We start from the raw sequence: 19102 nt of genomic DNA, 5'->3' as shown, positions 1-19102 counted from the left end.
TTTTATTTTATTTTTTGAGATGGGAGTTTCACTTTGTCACCCAGGCTGGTGTGCGGTAGTGCTATCTAGGCTAACTCCAACCTCCGCCTCCCGGGTTCAAGTGAAGTCTCCTGTCTCAGCCCTCCCGAGTAGCTGGGATTTCAGGCATGCACCACCATGTCCAGCTCATTTTGTAGTCTTAGTAGAGTTGGGGTTTCACCATGTTAGCTAGGCTGGTCTCTAACTCCTGACCTCAGGTAATCTGCCCGCCTAGGCCTCCCAAAATGCTGGGATTACAGGCATGAGCCACCACACCCGGTCTATGATTCATTTTGACTTAATTTTTGTTTAATATATGTTGAAGTTCTTTTCTTTTTTTCACATGTGAATATCTAGTTATTCCAGCACCATTTGTTGAAAGAACTATCTTTCCTCAATTGCATTGCCTTGGTACCTTTGTCAATAATCAGTTGACTGTATTTTTGTGGGTCTGTTTCTAGACTATGTTGCATTCTGTCTATCTGTCCTTTCACCAATACCACACTTTTTAAATTGTTGTAACCTATAAAGTACACCTTAAAATTGGGTAATGTGAGTCTTCCAGCTTTGTTCCTTTTCAGTTTTTGTTTGTTTTTAGTAACTTTGCATTTCCATAGAAATTTTAGAATCAGCTTGTTGATATCTACAGAAAAAAGCCTGCTGGTGTTGTTTATTATGATTGCATTGAATCTAAAGATCAGAACTTAGATAAGTTACATCATAATATCAAGTCTTCTAATCCATGAACATGGTATGTCGTTCCATTTCTTTAAATCCTTGATTCCTTTCATTAGTGTTTTGTAGTTTTCTTTATATAGGTTCTGAACATATTTCATTAGACTTACATATCTAAGTACTTCTTTTTTTGTGCTATTATAAATGATATTTTTTTTAAAATCTTAATTCCCCTTGTTTATAACTGATCTTTAGAGACATAATTGATTCTTATATATTGACCTTATATTCTGTGACCTTGATAAACTCACTTATTAGTTCCAGGCATTTTTTGGAAGATTTTTTCGGGATTTTCTACCTAGACAGTTATGTCATTCTGCAAATAAAGACAGTTTTTTTTTTTTTAACTCCCTTCCAGTCTATCTACTATTTATTTATTTTTCTTGCCTCACTGAAGGGGCTTACATGTTGTACATTATTGAATAGGAGTGATGAGAGAGGACATCTTGCCTTGCATGTAATTAACGTTAGGATAAAAGCAGTCTGTCTGTTCCTTACCATTAAGTATGGTTTGCTATAGGTTTTTAGTAGATAGTGCTTATCAGGTTAAGAAAGTTTCTTTCTCTTCCTAGTTTATTGAGAGTTTTTATCATGAATGGATGCCAAGTTTTATCTAATGCATTTTCTGTATCTATTGATATGATTATATGGTGTTTCCTTAAGTCTGTTAATATGTTGAATCACATTGAATATATTTCAAATGGTCAAACAACCTTGTATTCCTAATATGAACCCCATTTGGTCATGATGTATTTTACTTTTAATATATTGTTGTATTCTATTTGCTGAAGTTTTGTTCAATGATAGAACTCACAGCTAAGTTAAACAAGTACTTTTCCTGAAGATAACATTTATCTTTCAGTGTGCAATAAAAGTGCTTTATGTTTCACAGAGACTATTGTTTTTAATGTAATAAGGTTAATTTTTACTGCTTTATTTACGACTTTCTTAAGGGAAACTGGCTTAAAAATATATGTGAGTGCATGGTAGTGAAGAATATAGTAACTGCTAGTATTGCTTGGTGCCACTGCTTCAGTTTGTGCCCCAGGGTTCACATTGCAGCCATCGTTGCTTTTGTATCATTAGTATAATTGTCAACACAGTGAAAAAGGCAAATATCATCTTAGTACTATTATGAAAATAGTTTTTACTCATGGATTTTCCCCAAAGAGTTTCTGGCACTGCTAGGGTTTTGTATGCTACGCTTTGAGAATTTCTGTTCTATATCTTTATTAATGTCTTAGGACTGCTGAAACAAATGGCCATAAACTAGGTGGCTTAAAAGAACATAAATGTATTTTTCTGCAGTTATGAAGTCCAGAAGTCTGAAATTAAGATGTTGGCAGGACTACTTCTTAGTCTATTTTGTGCTACTATGACAGAATGCCTGACACCGGCTAGTTTATAATGAACAAAAATTTACTTCTCACAATTCTGGAGGCTGGGAAATCCAAGAGCAAGGTGCCAGCATCTGGTTAGGGCCTTCTTGCTGTGTCATAACATGGCAGAAAACATCACGTGGCAGAAGGGCAAAGGTGGGGGCAGAGAAAAGGGGACCAGACTTGCCCTTTTATACCAATCTCACTTCTGTGATAGTGGCATTAATGCATTCATAAGGGCACAGCCTCTTAATACCGTTACAATGGTGATGAAATTTCAGCATGAATTTTGGAGGAGCAAGCATTTAAACCACAGCGGTCATCCTCCCTCTGTAGGCTCCTAGGGGAGTAATACGTTCATTGACTCTTCCCACTTGTCCTTGACTGTTGGCATTCCTTCACTTGTGGCTACATCACTCTGTGCTCCAACTTCACATTAACTTCTCTCTATTTATGTGTATGTCTTCTCTTCTGTATGTATATTTTATAAGGATACATGTGATTGCATTTAGGACCCACTCAAATAATCCAGGAGAGACTCCTCAAGATCTTTAACCTAAGCATGTCTTTCATCATTTAAGGCAATAATCACTCTTTTCCATATAATTTTCACAGGATTGGAGGAATTAGGATGTGTACATAATCTTTTAGGGGGCCACTCTTTAGCCCACTACACGCTTACTGATTATACAAGTGTTAGACTGCTTTGTGTTGTCCCATAGGTCTCTCGAATTTTGTTCATTTTTCTTCAGTCTTTTTTTTTTTCTCTAAGTTTCTTAGATGAGATCATTTTCATTTTCTTGACCAGTCTTCAAGGTTGATCAACTTAATCAAGGTTCATTAAGTCTTCTGCCATGCTGTAGAGACCATTTAGCATATTTATTTCTTTTGAATATTTTTAGAATAGTTTTCATTTCTCTTGATATCCCTTGTCTCTGCATTTGCTGGCAACATTTTCCCCCAATTTTTGGAATATATTTTCTTTTCGTTTTTGGAATATATTTATAAAGACTTTGAAGTCTCTGCCAGATTTAGCTTCTGGGCCCACTTTGATTCCGGTCTCTACCTCCATTTTTGGTGGGCATCCTGACATCTCCCATTTCTGCACAGTTAAACTGCCAACTAGGGACTTGACCCAACAATTGCAACAGGTAGGAAGTTATTATTAGTAAAGTGAATGAACACAAAAATTTACCTACAGATCTGTTTATTATGTAGTTTATGTTAAAAAAAAGAAAACCTAAATGGCAAATAGAAAATAGATTAAAATATGGTAAATTCATGTAACGGAGTACTATTCAGACGTTAAAAATAATGATGGAAAGATATTCAAATCATGCTAAATGAAGAAATTATTTAAAAGATACATTATAATCCCACTTTTGCTTACCTAAATTATGCATATATATGCCAAAAGAAAATACAGGGTTTGTATACATAAGAATGTTAACAGGTTATCTCAGGAAGATTACAGATGATTTTTATTTGATCACTTTCTGTATTTTTTTTTTTACAATGACTATCACATTTGTGATAAGAGAAGTACTTCTGAAGTTATTTTTCAGAAATTTGACATAACAAATTTCTTTTCTCCTCCACATAAATTTCTCCTCCACAACTTTTATGTCTATATTAGAAGTATTAAAATACCAGCAGTCTTTTCATACATGCTGCAGGATCATTTTGAATCCCAATAAATATCACAGATGAATAATTACTACAAGAGTTTTGTATTCAGATAAGTTAAACATAATATGTGTATATATGTACATAATGCACAGTGTTGCTCTAATCTTAGAAAAAATAGTTCGGGCCAGGCACAGTGGCTCATGCCTGTAATCCCAGCACTTTGGGAGGCTGAGACGGGCGGATCACGAGGTCAGGAGATCGAGACCATCCTGGCGAACATGATGAAACCCCGTCTCTACTAAAAATACAAAAAAATTAGGCGGGCGTGGTGGCGGGCACCTGTAGTCCCAGCTTCTCGGGAGGCTGAGGCAGGAGAATGGCGTGAACCCGGGAGGCGGTGGAGCTTGCAGTGAGCTGAGATCGCGCCACTGCATTCCAGCCTGGGCAACAGAGCGAGACTCCGTCTCAAAAAAAGAAAAACAAAAAGAAAAAATAGTAAAATAGTTCTTTCTTGGAATATAGTATTTGGAAGCCATAGAGCTTAAATAAATATGGGAAAAAAATTGAACAGGTACATGAGAAAAGAATAGGGGGAAAAACACTGAGGGCTGAAAATTTAATTATCATGAGAGGCAGAAACAACTGGAATCATAGACATATGCTGTAGACTTTCACCATCCAGTGTGGTCACCACTAGCTATACATGGCTGTTGAGTACTTGACATATGGTTGATCAGATTGAGAAGTGCTATAAGTGTAAAATACATAATGGTTTTTGAAGAAATAGTACAAAAAAGCAAAATATCTCAGTAATTTAAAAATACTGAATACATGTTAAAAATGATGTACATTCATCTTTTTTATTAACTTTAATTACTTTCAGATACTTTTTTATAGATTGGGAACATTTAGATCTTGATATAAAGTATGGAATGGTAAGCATCTACATATAATTAGATATATTAGATATTCCCACCCCCATGTTTTCCCAGAGTAGTACCTTTCTTTGATAAGCTAGAAAGTAAATAGACTTATTCTGGTGGGCAACTCACTTCTGATAAATTTCAGCAGATAGAACATTCCTGTTATTTTTAAAAGAATGACATTTGAATAGTTAGGACATAATGATGATTTCTCTTTTCAGATCATGTAGCATGGATATGCCAAATCAATCACTAAGTGGGTAGATAATTTGAACAGATTTCTCTAAATCTGACTTGGCTCTTCATTGATAAATTCTACTAGTGCAGACTTTTCTGAGACTACAGTGAAAGTTAGCAAATCCATCTTTTAATATATTTAAATAGGAGAAAGGAGAACAACATTTTACTTTTGTCGTGTTAATGAAAGATTCCTAACAGACTTTATTTCCTTAAGTAAATCAATTCTCTCAGATGGATTATTACCATCTAAAATAATCTGAAAGAAAAGTCAATTATGCACCTAGTAAAATAGTGTTATCAGTATTTTTGTTCTCTGTATACTTCTTGGAATTATAGGAGGAATGTAGATGATATTTTTCCCTTACAGCTTGACTGTGTAAGTTATTTTTATGCTGGCCGTAGTATCTATATTACATGAACAGAAATGAAGATTCCATTACATTACTTAAAAGAAATTGAAAACAATTGGAAAATGTAAACTTTATTCTTATCTCTTTTATAAACAAGTATTTTAATACATTATTATGGCAAGGAGTATAGTGGTACTTCCTTTGTGTACTTGTGTCAGTGGGGCTGAAACATCTTGTCAATTTTCTGTTAACTTATCCTTTCATTTGAGATATGGCACAGATAATCTCTTTTCTTCCACAAGACAGAAAAACTAGATTCCAAGATAATTAAGATTTGCCCAAAACCCAAAGAAAAGTAATTGGAACTAAAACTAGAATTTTGTTGTTGGGACAATTGGCCATTTGTAGCAAAGGACAGCAGATCATTGGTTAACAGCATGAACTTGAGCCAGACTGCCTGATTCAAATTCCAGCCCAGTTAGTTCCTAAGCATGTAACTGTGTTAAACATCTTAACTTTTGTGGCTCATTTATTGATAAATGGGTATAATAATACTATGTACTTTAGAAGATTAAAGAAGTTAATATATGTAAAGCATTTAGAACAGTGAGTGGCATATAATATAATATATTTAATGTAGTAATATTAATAAGATTAACATTAGGATTAATGTTTTGTTGGTATTGATAAAATATATGCTATACTTATCAAAGATACATAAAAATGAAGGTATAGAACATTAGAGTAAAACAAGGTTTTATAGTTTTACAATCTTGAAATGAAGAAACCACTACTAAGTATGATTTAAAAATTTGTCAAGCATAAAAAAAGAATTTTACTACGTAATCAAGAAACGATAGCAAAAGATACCATGAATAAAGTCAAAACATAACAGTAACCTGGGGGAAATACTTATAGTACATAACATTAGGCGAATTTTCTACTGTGTGAGAACAGTTAGAAATCATTAAGGAAATCACAATGCTATAGAAAAAGCAAACAGCAGAGGAAGACACCCAAATGAGAGTCTCGGCATCATTCAAAGTTAACTACTGTAAACTAAAGTGTTTCTCACTTTTCAGATTGGCAAAGATTAAAATATAGTCAGTGTTGGGATGATGAGGCAATCTGAAGCATTATTGATGGGAGGTATAAATAGATAGCCCTTTTAAGAGATATTTGCCAATAATGTCAATTTTAAAAACATAAACCTTTTGAACTTCCAGTTTGACTTTTAGAAATTTGTCTTATAGCTTCATCACAAATGTTGACCTCATAAATATAAATTGGTTCATCCCCAAGATATTCATCAATGGAGATTTGGTAAATAATGTTATATCTCTACAATGAAGTACTATATGTAAATTTTTAAAAGAATAATGAGGATTTATATATGCTAATACAGAAGGATATTCAGCATATATTAAGTAAAAAGCAAGTTGCAGAACTAATATCCTTTTGTGTGTTTAAAAAATCAAGTAAATTATATACGTGCTTACATATGCATTACATAGATAACATGGATATACAAAGGATGCATAATCATTAACTGTAACTATATCTGGGAAATAGGATATAAGCTACTAGACAGAGATTTTTACCTTATACTCTTCATTGTTTGAATTTTTTTCTATAGTGGGTATATTGTTGCTTTTATAGTTAGGAAAAATAAAAAGTGAGAAAAAATTTTTGGCTCTGTGCAGTGGCTCATGCCTATAATCCCAGCATTTTGAGAGGTTAAGGGAGGAGAGTCACTTGAGTCTAGGAGTTTAAGACCAGCCTGGGCACACAGTGAGACCCTGTCTCTACAAAAAAATAAATTTAAAAACATTAACTGGGCAGTGGTGTATGGGAGACCAGCCTGGGCAACATAGTGAGAGCCCATCTCTGTAAAAAATAAATAAGTAAAAATTAGCTGGTCACCATGGTACACACCTGTGGTCCCAGCTACTCGGACAGCTGAGGTGAAAAGATTGCTTGAGCCCAGGAGAACAAGGCTATAGTGAACCATGACCATGCTACCACACTCTAGCCTGGGATCACAGCGAGACCCTGTCTCAAAGTTTTTTTTTTTTTTTTTTTTTTTTTTTTGAGACGGAGTCTGGCTCTGTTGCCCAGGCTAGAGTGCAGTGGCTGGATCTCAGCTCACTGCAAGCTCTGCCTCCTGGGTTTATGCCATTCTCCTGCCTCAGCCTCCCGAGTAGCTGGGACTACAGGCGCCCGCCACCTCGCCCGGCTAATTTTTTGTATTTTTTTAGTAGAGACGGGGTTTCACCGTGTTCGCCAGGATGGTCTCGATCTCCTGACCTCGTGATCCGCCCATCTTGGCCTCCCAAAGTGCTGGGATTACAGGCTTGAGCCACCGCGCCCGGCCTGTCTCAAAGTTTAAACTTCTTCCAGGCTGAGTATATTACTTGCTGATAGCTGTATAACAAAATACCCCCCAAACTTAACAACTTAAAACAACTACTATTTATTTCACAGTTTCTCAGGAATATAAACTTGGGAGCAGCCTAGCTAGGTGGTTCTGGCTCGGGGTGTCTCATGAGATAAGCTGTTAGCTGGGTTATATAGTTATCTCAAGATTCTACTGAGTTTGGAGGATCTGCATGAAAGCTCAGTCGTGGTTGTTGGCAGATCTTAGTTTCTCTTTGGCTGTTGGCCAGGGAGTTAAGTTCCTCCTTGCATGGGCTTCTTCATAGGACTGTTCACGACTTGGCAGCTTGTCTTCTTTCAGACTCAGGTATCTGAGAGAAAGAGAGCCAGAGCTCAAGACTCACCTAACATGGAAGTGACATATCATCACCTCTGCCGTATGCTGTTGTTCATACAGACCAGTTCTGGTACATTGTGAGGGAGGAGGACTACACAAGGGTGTGGATAACAGGAGGATTGGGGATCACTGGGGGCCATGTTGGAGGCTGGCTACCATAATGGGTCTATAACAGTGTATGCCTTTTGTAATAAGTTGAGATTATGGAAAAGAAAGTTAATTGGGTCAACATTTAAGTGGGGACTATTTTTAAAAATTAGTTATGTGTTTACCAATACCTGTAAATACTTGCATTTCTTTTTCAGGTCCAGCCCAGAATCAAATGCAGGTTCCATCTGGATATGGATTGCATCATCAAAACTATATTGCTCCCTCAGGACATTACTCTCAAGGACCTGGGAAAATGACCTCATTGCCATTGGATACTCAGTGTGGTGATTACTACTCTGCTCTCTATACAGTACCAACACAAAATGTGACTGTTAACACAGTGAACCAGCAACCAGGAGCACAGCAGATGTACAGCAGGGGTCCTCCTGCCCCTCATATTGTGGGATCCACTCTAGGATCTTTCCAAGGTGCTGCATCATCAGCATCCCATTTGCATACGAGTGCCTCCCAACCATACTCCTCTTTTGTGAATCACTACAATAGTCCAGCCATGTACTCTGCCAACTCTTCTGTTGCGTCTCAGGGATTTCCCTCTACTTGTGGTCATTATGCTATGTCAACTGTTTCTAATGCTGCATATCCTAGTGTTTCATATCCCTCTCTGCCTGCTGGTGATACATATGGGCAAATGTTTACCTCACAGAGTGCTCCAACTATTAGGCCAGTTAAAGATAATTCATTCTCTGGTCAAAATACAGCTATCAGCCATCCATTGCCACTTCCACCTCCACCATCACAACAGCACCAGCAGCAGCAAAGTCTTTCAGGATACAATACTCTAACGTGGTCAGCTCCAGGCCTTCCATCGACTCAAGACAATCTCATCCGAAACCACACAGGATCCCTGGCTGTAGCGAACAACAACCCAACAATTACTGGTAGGTTGAATGAAAAGTTCACCAAAACATGTTTGAAAATCAGCTCATTCCCAATTAAGTTATTATTTACATGAAGGTTAAAGGTGATATTACCTGATAGAAAAACTGGAAGTTTGTTCAATTTATTGTGGTTTTTTGCAGCACCTCTTTGAACCCTTTCTTCTCATCCATTCCCAGTTAGCCACCCAACCATCTGCCTTGTCTAGCTTGTTTCCTTGCCATGATCAGTCAGCATTTATTGATCTATTTTATACATCTGCAATAGTTGTCTTTAATGTGAATTAGATACAGGGCAAAATGGAAGGGTCTGTTTTGAGGATATGTTGGCCACTATTTTCTCTTTTATACTAGTTCAACCTTAGGACAGTTGTTTTACTAGCCAGAGCCCCACTTACTTAGAAAAGAGGATGATTTGCAGCAGTGCACTGGTTTCCCCAAGTTAGCCCCTGTCAGTGACTTTTGCAGAAGACATCTTTCCTGCACATAAACAGTGTTTCTCATTTTCAGATTAGTAAGTTAGGCTGAAAGATGGGGAAGGGAAAGGAAGATGCGTGAAGAATACCCTGGTATTTAGCCCTTCTGACCTTCCTAAACCAAAGTGTTGTTAAATTTATTCGTTTAAAAATTATGTATGTAAGACGTGGCTTGCTTTTTTTTTTTTTTTTTTTTTTTTTTTTTTTTTTTTTTTTTTTTTGACACAGGGTCTCACTTTATCACCCAGGCTGGGCATGATCTCGGCTCACAGCAGCCTCGACCTCCTGGGCTCAAGTGATCCTCCCATCTCAGCCCCACAAGTAGCTGGGACTACCAGGCATATGCCACCACACCCAGCTATTTTTGTAGAGATGGGATTTTGCCACTTTGCCCAAGCTGGTCTTGAACTCACGAGCTACCGCGCCTGGCCCAGTGTGGCTTTTTAAGTACAGTGTTTCCATAGGATATATTCATTTTAATTCAGTTTGCGAACTTGAATTTAACAGAATCTGCTCTTGAAGCAACTGAAAATGTATGTAAAAAATGGAAATTGGTAAAACTGTGGTAACTTTTGGAATGATATCTTTAGCTGTGTATCATTGTCTGGATAGCCATGTGTCAAAGATGCTGTGGAAAGATATCCTTCTCTGGACAATTAGATTATTTAAAATTAGAACTTTAATATCAGACCCAAGCTGTTCATTTGAGATCATCTACTCTTTCATTGCTATGTCGTTTAGAAATGCTTTCAGCTACAAGCAGCTAATAGTAGTTTAAACAAAAAGGGGGTATTTTCCTCACAACACAAGTCTAGGTGGATGCAGTGGATCCAGCTGTTCTTGGTATCCTTTTTTCTCTTTCCACTCTGCCACCCGTAGCATGTAGGTTATAGAAACGAGATACTTCTGTACCTATAGACATTAAGTCAGAATTAAAAGCAGGAAGAAGGGAGAGGAAAGGGGACTGGTTAGTGGCATTGACAGACTTCATTTTACGGATCACTTGCCATAGCTATTTAAAAGACCATTCCTAGCTTCAGGGAAAGCTGGAAAATGAATATTAAGCCTTTTTTTTTAGCATCCATAGTAGAGGCAAACAAGAAAAAAGGGAGTTAGCACTGACTTGGGTGAGTCAACTCAAAGTGTCTGTCACAGTTTCGAAATCTGGCTGTCTACCAGAATCACTTGCACAGATTGCGATTTTCAACTACAATTTACTGAGCTAGAATAGAATCTCCAGGGTACTCTTGAGAATCTATTTCTAACTGGATCTTCAGTGATGCTGTGAAACAGATCTAAATTTTACTGTAGTCCTTTTGTTTTACAAATGAAGAAAGTTATCCAAGTTGAATTGGCCTGTGGTCATTAATGGTAGAAACAGAGCTTGGCCTGGAGGTCAGTTTTTTCTGTCTCCCTCAGAACCAGGGCTTTCTGTCCTCTAAAAATTCTGTTTTCCTCTCTCTTCTTTCAACATTGCATTTACAGATCCACTTATCCTAAAGTCCTTCCAACTTAAGGATTTTCTGACTTTCATGACAAAATAAATACAGGTAATTCCTATCTTAGTTCTGAGGTGGGAATAGCACCCTGGATGGAACCAATTTATATTGAAATGTGTCAGGGAAATATGGGGTCACTTGGCTAATGAACAGAACAAGTAATTGGGAAAGGCCTGTCATTAAGAAAAGATTGAATAAAGAAGGAGAATAATTGTAAAACTATTCTCTGTTTGAATAACTGCTGTAATGAGTCCTGTAGGCAGAGAGGCAGGATATATTTTCATTCTTTTAATCTTAGTACTGTACTGTGAGTGCCATAATGAATATATTTTAGAATTTAATTTGTGTTCAGAAGTGGGGTTTTTTTCCTGCCTTTAGATTGGTAAATTACTTTTCAATTGAAGTTCAGAGGTTGACAAATTAAATATTATCTCATGTTAATATGACAAACGTGCTTCACCGTTTCAAAAAAAATAGAGGTTATTTTAAAAATCTACTTTAAAATTAAATATTGCCAAAGTTCCCAGACTTTCTCAGTTGATATATTTCAATATTTTTCAAGTGCCCCATGTAACTTAGTAGTAGTTCATAAGGTATTTGACACGAATCACTGTTTTTCTTGACAATTTAAAATATTCCTTGGAAACTTACGAATTTGTTGCAGTGCCTTGGGGAGCCTAGGTAAAAGTACCTTGTGCTGGGTACAGGGTATGGGAATATTGCGTTTAATGTTCTAGAAAGTCTGGCAACATAATTGCTTTCAACACTCAAATTGTATTTTCACATTAAAATGAAAATCTTAGATATTAAACATAGTTTTGTGTTAAATTCAACCTTTGAATAATTGACAAAAATGATTACCTTCTTTACTATTTGATTACACTATTTTCATTTTCAGATATACTAAAAGTCCTCAGTCATTTTATAGAGTTGGAGATGCAAAAGCATAAAGCTGAGTTAAGTGAATATCAAAAATATGACAGATGGATACATACTGTTACTTTTAGGCAGCTAATGAATTAATATTCAAAACATAGACTAAAGGGGACCTTTAAATATTATCTCATTTGCTTTATTTTAGAAAAGCCTATTAGTACATTATAATTCAGTACTAGAACTTCAATTATTTTATTAAAAAGTCCACTCCGGGCTGGGCATGGTGGCTCACGCCTGTAATCCCAGCACTTTGGGAGGCTAAGGCAGGCAGATCATGAGGTCAGGAGATCGAGACCATCCTGGCAAACACGGTGAAACCCCGTCTCTACTAAATATACAAAAAATTAGCTGGGCAAGGTGGCGGGCGCCTGTAGTCCCAGCTTCTCGGGAGGCTGAGGCAGGAGAATGGCGTGAACCCAGGAGGCGGAGCTTGCAGTGAGCCGAGATCGCGCCACTGCACTCCAGCCTGGGGGACAGAGCGAGACTCCGTCTCAAAAAGCCCACTCCAAGTATGTATGTTTTGAGTGTTGCATTAGTTGTTAACTTAGGTTGCACTTCTGGCTAGTGTTTAAAAGGTGTCATTTCATTAGGCCATTTAAAAATTTTTAAACTCTCACTGTAGGTGAATCTCTAGTATAGTCAAGTAACCTAGTATAGAATTGTAATAATAAGTACAGGAGCTCTTTTTTAGTTTGAGGTGAAGTTGCCTGAGTGTGACTTGGGGATGTAAAGGTGCCCATTTTTGACAGCAAGATGAATACCAAAACTCTGTAGATTCATTTAAAACAATTTTCTTAATTTGTCTTTAGTGTCTCTTTGTTTTACAAAGTACATACTTTTAAAAATTAGCAAGATAAGTCTTGTTGCCAATATGTAGAATTTTGCCAGAAAAATTATTTTGATTAAAATTATTTTGAATATTTATTGCTTAATAAGAACCACATCTTGATAGCATATTATAAAACAGTAGTGTCTGATTAATGCTGTTTTCTGATGCTCAGTTTTATACAAAAGCATTTAAAAAGCTACTTGAGTAAAAATAATAAGCATTTATATAATTCTTCACAGTTGATCTTAGTCAGAAGACCGAGAAACAGTGTATAATTCTTGAATAAAAGTCCACTACACACATGACACTAAGATATAGTCACTGATAAGTTAAAAAGTCACTGATAAGTTAATATTTTGTCTGTCATCTCTGGTTGGTAATGTGCTTGAGGAAAAGCAGAAGCAAATACCTTGTAGGACAAGATTATTTGGGCATAGAAATATAAGTAAGAAATTAGACAACCGCACTGGAAAAATAAAACACTCGTACAAAATACAAGTAGTGCAGTACAAGAGACTATTTTTAGTTTTGGAAACTTGTGTGATTACAGAGTTATGGGAATAGCGTAATTTTACTCCCTCACATACTTACTCCTTCAGTTTTTCTAAAGATAGTCTTGAACCTTTTTTCATCTTTTTTCAACTTTGTGCCCACTACTTGTAAATTTTTCTACGTGTTCTCCCTCTCCAAGCTGAGAAGAGGAGATGTTCATCTTTGTGTTCACTTATTTCAGATTCTGGCTTTAGCTGTTACCCCCTCTCCAAAGTATCAGCCTCAATTTCTGCTGGACTGTGGCATTTGGATAGGTGAGAGGAATTAATGAAAGGAAAACACACGCCTTGTCGTATATGTAATCAGCAGTCATTAAAAGTTTATAAGCAAAGTGGTGGCACTATCAGATTTGTGTTTCAGAACTTTCTTCTGTGAACAGTGTAGTAGATAACTGGAGAAGGAAGAACCTAGAACAGGAAAACCAGCTAGAAAGGAATTATTACAATTATTAGGTGAAGGATAACTCGAACTGGATTCATTTATACAGAAGACAGATGACAGAGATGACTTGAAGGATTTGTTGATATAGTTTATGAAGGAAAAAGAAAAATACAAGATTACTTAAAATTTCTAGCTTGAACAACTTGAGTGGATAGTGATACTATTAAATGAGAATTTATTTAATCTCTCCTAGTTTCTAAAGAACTTTTTGCACGATTACTTAATGCTTACTTTTACAGGATTATATTAATAAAGGAGTATTCCTTTCAGAGGCCATCTACATACCTAATCCTCAGGTGTGTTATGCATGAAGAAGTGAATTCTAAGCAACTAACAGGGAACTAAGGAGCTACTAAGAACTAACTAAAGGCCCGGCATTGTGGCTCATCCTGTAATCCCAGCACTTTGGGAGGCCGAGGCAGAAGGATCACTTGAGCCCAGGAGTAAAAGTAAAAAATTAACTGAGGAACTGCCATAATCATCAAAAGAAGAAAATATTTATTCTTGAATCGTGATATCCTCTCAGAAATCACACCTCAGAAACTAAACAGAGCAACAATGAATTTTGCATAGTCCAGTTTTATGTGTTGTTTCTTTTGTCAAATTCCCTTTGTGAAAGGAGCAGCTTCTTGGTTGGCATGTTTCTCTGGTCCTTAATGTTGGTAGGCCTTGTCTCCGTTCATCCAACAAATACTTGAAAGCTAACTATGTTCCACAAGTTGTTCTAGTGTTGGGAGATAAAATAGTGAGTAAAAACAGTTAATGCTATCCTCATAAAGTTTGCAGTTCACTTAGAGAAGCAAATATCCAAATAAACACAAATGAATGTAACATTCCTATTATTATTTAAGCATCATGAAGCAACCGTATATGGTACTTGGTAGCATTACTTTAGGTGCATTTAGTCTGTTAGTCATGAAGCCTAGGGAAGTCTTCCCTAAGGAGGTAATACTTTAGCTGTAATCTGAAGGATAAAGTCTCCATGTATAAAATTAATTGCAGGTGAGGTAAATGTGTAAATGCAAAAAGGCAAAACTTTAAAACTTTTCAGAGAAAATACAGGAAACTAACTCTAGAAACTTGGGGTAGGGAAGGAATTTTTAAGCACAACGCACATAATGCTAGCCATAAAGGATAAACATGATAAACTCGACTCATTTCTAATTTAAAACTTTTCTTTATTGAAACACAACATGCAGAAAAGAAAAACACAAGCTGCAAACTGGGAAAAAATGTATATACTTAACAGTGTTTACCCAGAATATACAAGTACTACATAGAAATTAATAAAGACCAACAACCAAAAGAAAAATACTTGAATAGGCATTGCGCAGAAGATTAAATGAAAACATAATCTCATTAATAAACAGTGAAAAGCAAATTAAAACTAGAATGGGATATCATCTTATACCTAGTAACAGATGGGTAAAAACTAGAAAGTCTAACAATACCAAGGAATGGTGAGGATGTGGAATAACAGGAAACTCTTAGACACTCTTGGTAGGAGGGTATATTCATTCGTGTTTTAGGAAAATTTGGCATTAGTGGATTGAAAATAACCACACCCCACAACACAGCTATCCCTCTTCTCTATACTCTAGAGAAGTTCTTCTCATATGTGTCATATATGCCTCCTGTACATATGTGTCACCTGGGATCTCATTTAAAATGTAGGTTCTAATTCTCCAGGTCTTTTATGACTTGGCCTAAGACTCTCCTTTCTAACAAGCTTCCACATAAGGTGTTGATAGTCTGTAGACTACACTTTGAATATGAGGGCCATGAAACACCACTTCCTGTTTTAGATGGATGCCTCTTATGGCAAATGATTTTTGTTTGAGCTATTGGACAAAGAGACTAGTCTGCTCTCTAGGCTCATTTCCTACAGAGCTGTCCCCAGGGCTGAGGGATTCAATATCCCTCCTGCACACCTCCACATATTTGAGCTGTGGCACCTATGTGTAGAAGCTCTGCCCTAGGGAAAGTGCATGTCTATACCAGGGACAAGTGCATGAGTATTCATAGCCGTACTGTTTGTGAAAACAAAAAATTGGAAATAACCTAAAAGTCCATTAATAGCAGAATGAATAAATAAATTATATTCTTCCATCAGACTTCTGAACAGCAGTGAAAATGAAGTAGAGCTGCACTCATTAACATGACTGATCCCAGGAATGTAGCACAGGAAATACGGAAGAATACCTGCAGTATGTTATTGTTATAAAGTTTACAAAATGAGCAAAAATAATGCCTTGGGATACTTATATGTGTGGTAAACTATTTGAAAACAAAAGCAAAAGGATAATAAACATGACTCAGGAGCCGGCAGGGGAGTGCCTTCTGTGAGGAGCATATTAGAGCTTCAACGGTATTGAAAATGTTTTATTTTCAAAATTGGATGCTGAGTTCATGGGTATTTTATTATGCTTTATATATATACACATGTGTATCAATACATATAGTACATACACATACACCTGATACGATTTCCTTGTATGTTTTTGAGACAGGATCTCCCGCTTTCACCCAGGCTGGTGTGCAGTGGCATGATCTTGGCTCACTGCAACCTTCTCCTCCTGGGCTCAAGCTGTGCTCCCACCTCAGCCTCACCAGTAGCTGAGGACCACAGATCAATTTTTCAGTGGAGATGGGGTTTTGCCTTGTTGCCCAGGCTGGTCTTAAACTCCTGGGCTCAAGCAATCTGCCCACCTTGACCTCCTAAAGTGCTGGAATTATAGGTATGAGCAACCATGCCTGACCCTAATTTTAGATAATTATATCTTTCTCAGTTTTTACTTGGATACTGTTAAATATTCTTAATCACTGTTTTATGTTGGCAGTTTTAGTGATAATATCAGTTATCTATTGCTGGTTTAAAATAACAATGATTTATTTTTCTTGATTCTGTGGGTTTGCTGGGTAGTTCTGCAGGTTTTTCTTGAATTCACTCATGTGAATTCATTTTGCTGGAGGTTTGCGGGACTAGAAGATTCTAAGATGGCTTCACTCACATGTTTAGCAGTTGGTGCAGACTCTTCGCTGGGGTGCCTAGGTTTTTCTGTATGTGACTATACCAGCTTCCCTACATGATGATCCATGCAGCATTTCAGAGTGGAAAGGTGTAAGCTGCAGTGTCACCTCGAGACTTGAGGTCTGGGACTTGTACACTTTTATTTCTGCCCCATACTGTTGATCTAAAGCCAGTCACAGGGTTTGTTCTGATTCAGAGGGTGGTAAAATAGACTCCATATTGATGAAAGGAACTGTAAAATATTGTGATGATGTTTTCAATCTTCCACAGTGATAGTTTGTCTTCCTACTAAAAATGATGAAGCAATCAGCGTATTTAGACTACCTTCTTTCCCTGTTCCTCATACGTGCTTATGTTGTTTTTATACTATTAGGACATATAGCACATTTTGTTTTGTCACCATGTTCCTATTTGTTTCAGTCCCAGAACTAAGATTGTTTACGTATATACACACACAGTATACAGAGACACACACATGTATATGTGCAGGTATAAGTATGTAAATTTATTCAACATATCATGACTGCTCACCAGTAGTCTTTTGCCATAGGTTTTTCAGTTATCTCTTGGTTAGATAGTCTTGAAGATTATCTTCAATAACTTACCCAGTATTTCTCAACCAGGGACGATTTTGCCTTCTAGGAGACATTTGGTATTTTGAGCTATCACAAAGACCCACGATGAGTTGTGTGCACTTTATTCCAGAAGTTCAACCTTGTGTTATGGTTAGGCCCTTACTTAGTTACATGTGAAATAAGGCATCTGGTTAGAAACAGCAAATGAGAAGTAGCAGTTTACAGTGCAAAATGAGATCTGAACTGATTACTAGAAGTGTCAGAGACCACATTATTGCAGAGTCAAAAACCTCTTCCTCTTCTCCTTACCTGAGTCACCATTGCATAGTACAATAATCTGTTCAATAATTTGTATTCATAGAGATCATTAGTAAATAAAAGTTGAGTTCATTTTAAGAAGGTAAGGAAGATTGTGAAATATTTTAGGAAAATTGTCGTTAAAGTTTATTAAAACATTTGATGAGTAATTTTTCAGTTTTTAAAAAATCATTTGTACCACCTTCTTTTCAGGATATACTAGGTAAATGTGATACTATCTGAAGTATCTTGTAGAAATCTGAAGTTTCTACAAGAACTTCAGATAAACTGTATTTTGTTAGTAATATATATTATATGTTATATAATTACAAATTATATTTTATACATTATATATAATATATGGAGTAATATATATTAATATACTTCAAGTCTCTGTGGATGAAATAGTTTCTTCTCTTCAATTGCAGATTCTGTATCCTGTCCTGTGATGCAAAATGTTCAGCCTCCCAAGTCCAGCCCAGTAGTATCCACCGTTTTATCAGGATCCTCATCAACAAGAACACCTCCCACTGCAAATCACCCTGTTGAGCCTGTGACCTCAGTTACACAGCCATCAGAGCTATTACAACAAAAAGGTATTTGAGATATTTATTATCGTATACACACACAGACGCACATACGTATTTGAATAGCTGACTTCAAAAAGTTAAAACTGTAGGATCCTAATTTATAGAAGATATGAAAAAAAGTTATTTATAATCTCAATCCAAACACAATTTTTGGAATATTAACTTACAGTGTCTCATATATGTTTTACATAATTACATACCATTTTGTATTTTGCTTTTCTGTTTATTACACATAGTTTTCATGTATCTATTGAGTCTTTATAGCTCTTTTTATGGCTAATTATTCATTGTGTCAATGTGTAATGGTTTATTTCATTCCTTTGTCATGGGACATTTATTTCTTATTTTTTAAAGGTTATTGTAGTTTCTTTTAGGATAAAGTAGCCAAGACTTTATTATTTAGTGACTCTCCATATCCTAGTTGATTATTTCTGTGCTTTTTGTTATTGATAGTAGAAAGTAAGCTTTGACACGATTTTGCAAATGAAAGGGGGTGAAAATGAAATTGTAACCCATACTCTTGCGTCATTGAAGAACTATATGATTTATTGTTTGTTTAATATTCTCCATGTGTTAAGTAAGTAAAAGGTAATAAAATGTGTTGTTTTGACCCTGCTTCCCCACATTGTTTCTTTTGGCAGTTTTTTTTTTTTTTTTTTTTTTTTTCTGTCTGGCTAAAATTCCAAAGTATTGATGTTTCAGGTTAATATATGGCATTTTTTATTTGATCAGAGATGATTGAACTGTTTTCAAGAATCTATAGTTTATATTTCCAGAGCAACC

At 36.2% G+C, this 19102-nt stretch overlaps 2 protein-coding genes across 6 annotated transcripts in view; both read left to right on the top strand.

The window, feature by feature from the left end:
- Positions 1 to 19102, top strand: part of MCUB (mitochondrial calcium uniporter dominant negative subunit beta) — a 1088652-nt gene that overhangs the window by 878153 nt on the left and 191397 nt on the right. The window lies entirely within an intron of this gene.
- The window catches only part of SEC24B (SEC24 homolog B, COPII coat complex component), a 106119-nt gene that overhangs the window by 20209 nt on the left and 66808 nt on the right, over positions 1 to 19102 (top strand). For all 5 annotated transcript variants that reach the window (XM_050790982.1, XM_050790980.1, XM_050790979.1 and 2 more), the window contains 2 exons: positions 8353 to 9096; positions 18158 to 18325. In XM_050790982.1, coding sequence (XP_050646939.1) covers positions 8353 to 9096; positions 18158 to 18325 — 912 coding nt within the window. The remainder of the gene's footprint in view (positions 1 to 8352; positions 9097 to 18157; positions 18326 to 19102) is intronic.

The sequence above is a fragment of the Macaca thibetana genome, chromosome 5 (assembly GCF_024542745.1).
Source record: "Macaca thibetana thibetana isolate TM-01 chromosome 5, ASM2454274v1, whole genome shotgun sequence".
Lineage (NCBI taxonomy): Eukaryota > Metazoa > Chordata > Mammalia > Primates > Cercopithecidae > Macaca > Macaca thibetana.
This window is presented reverse-complemented; position numbering and strand designations above follow the sequence as displayed.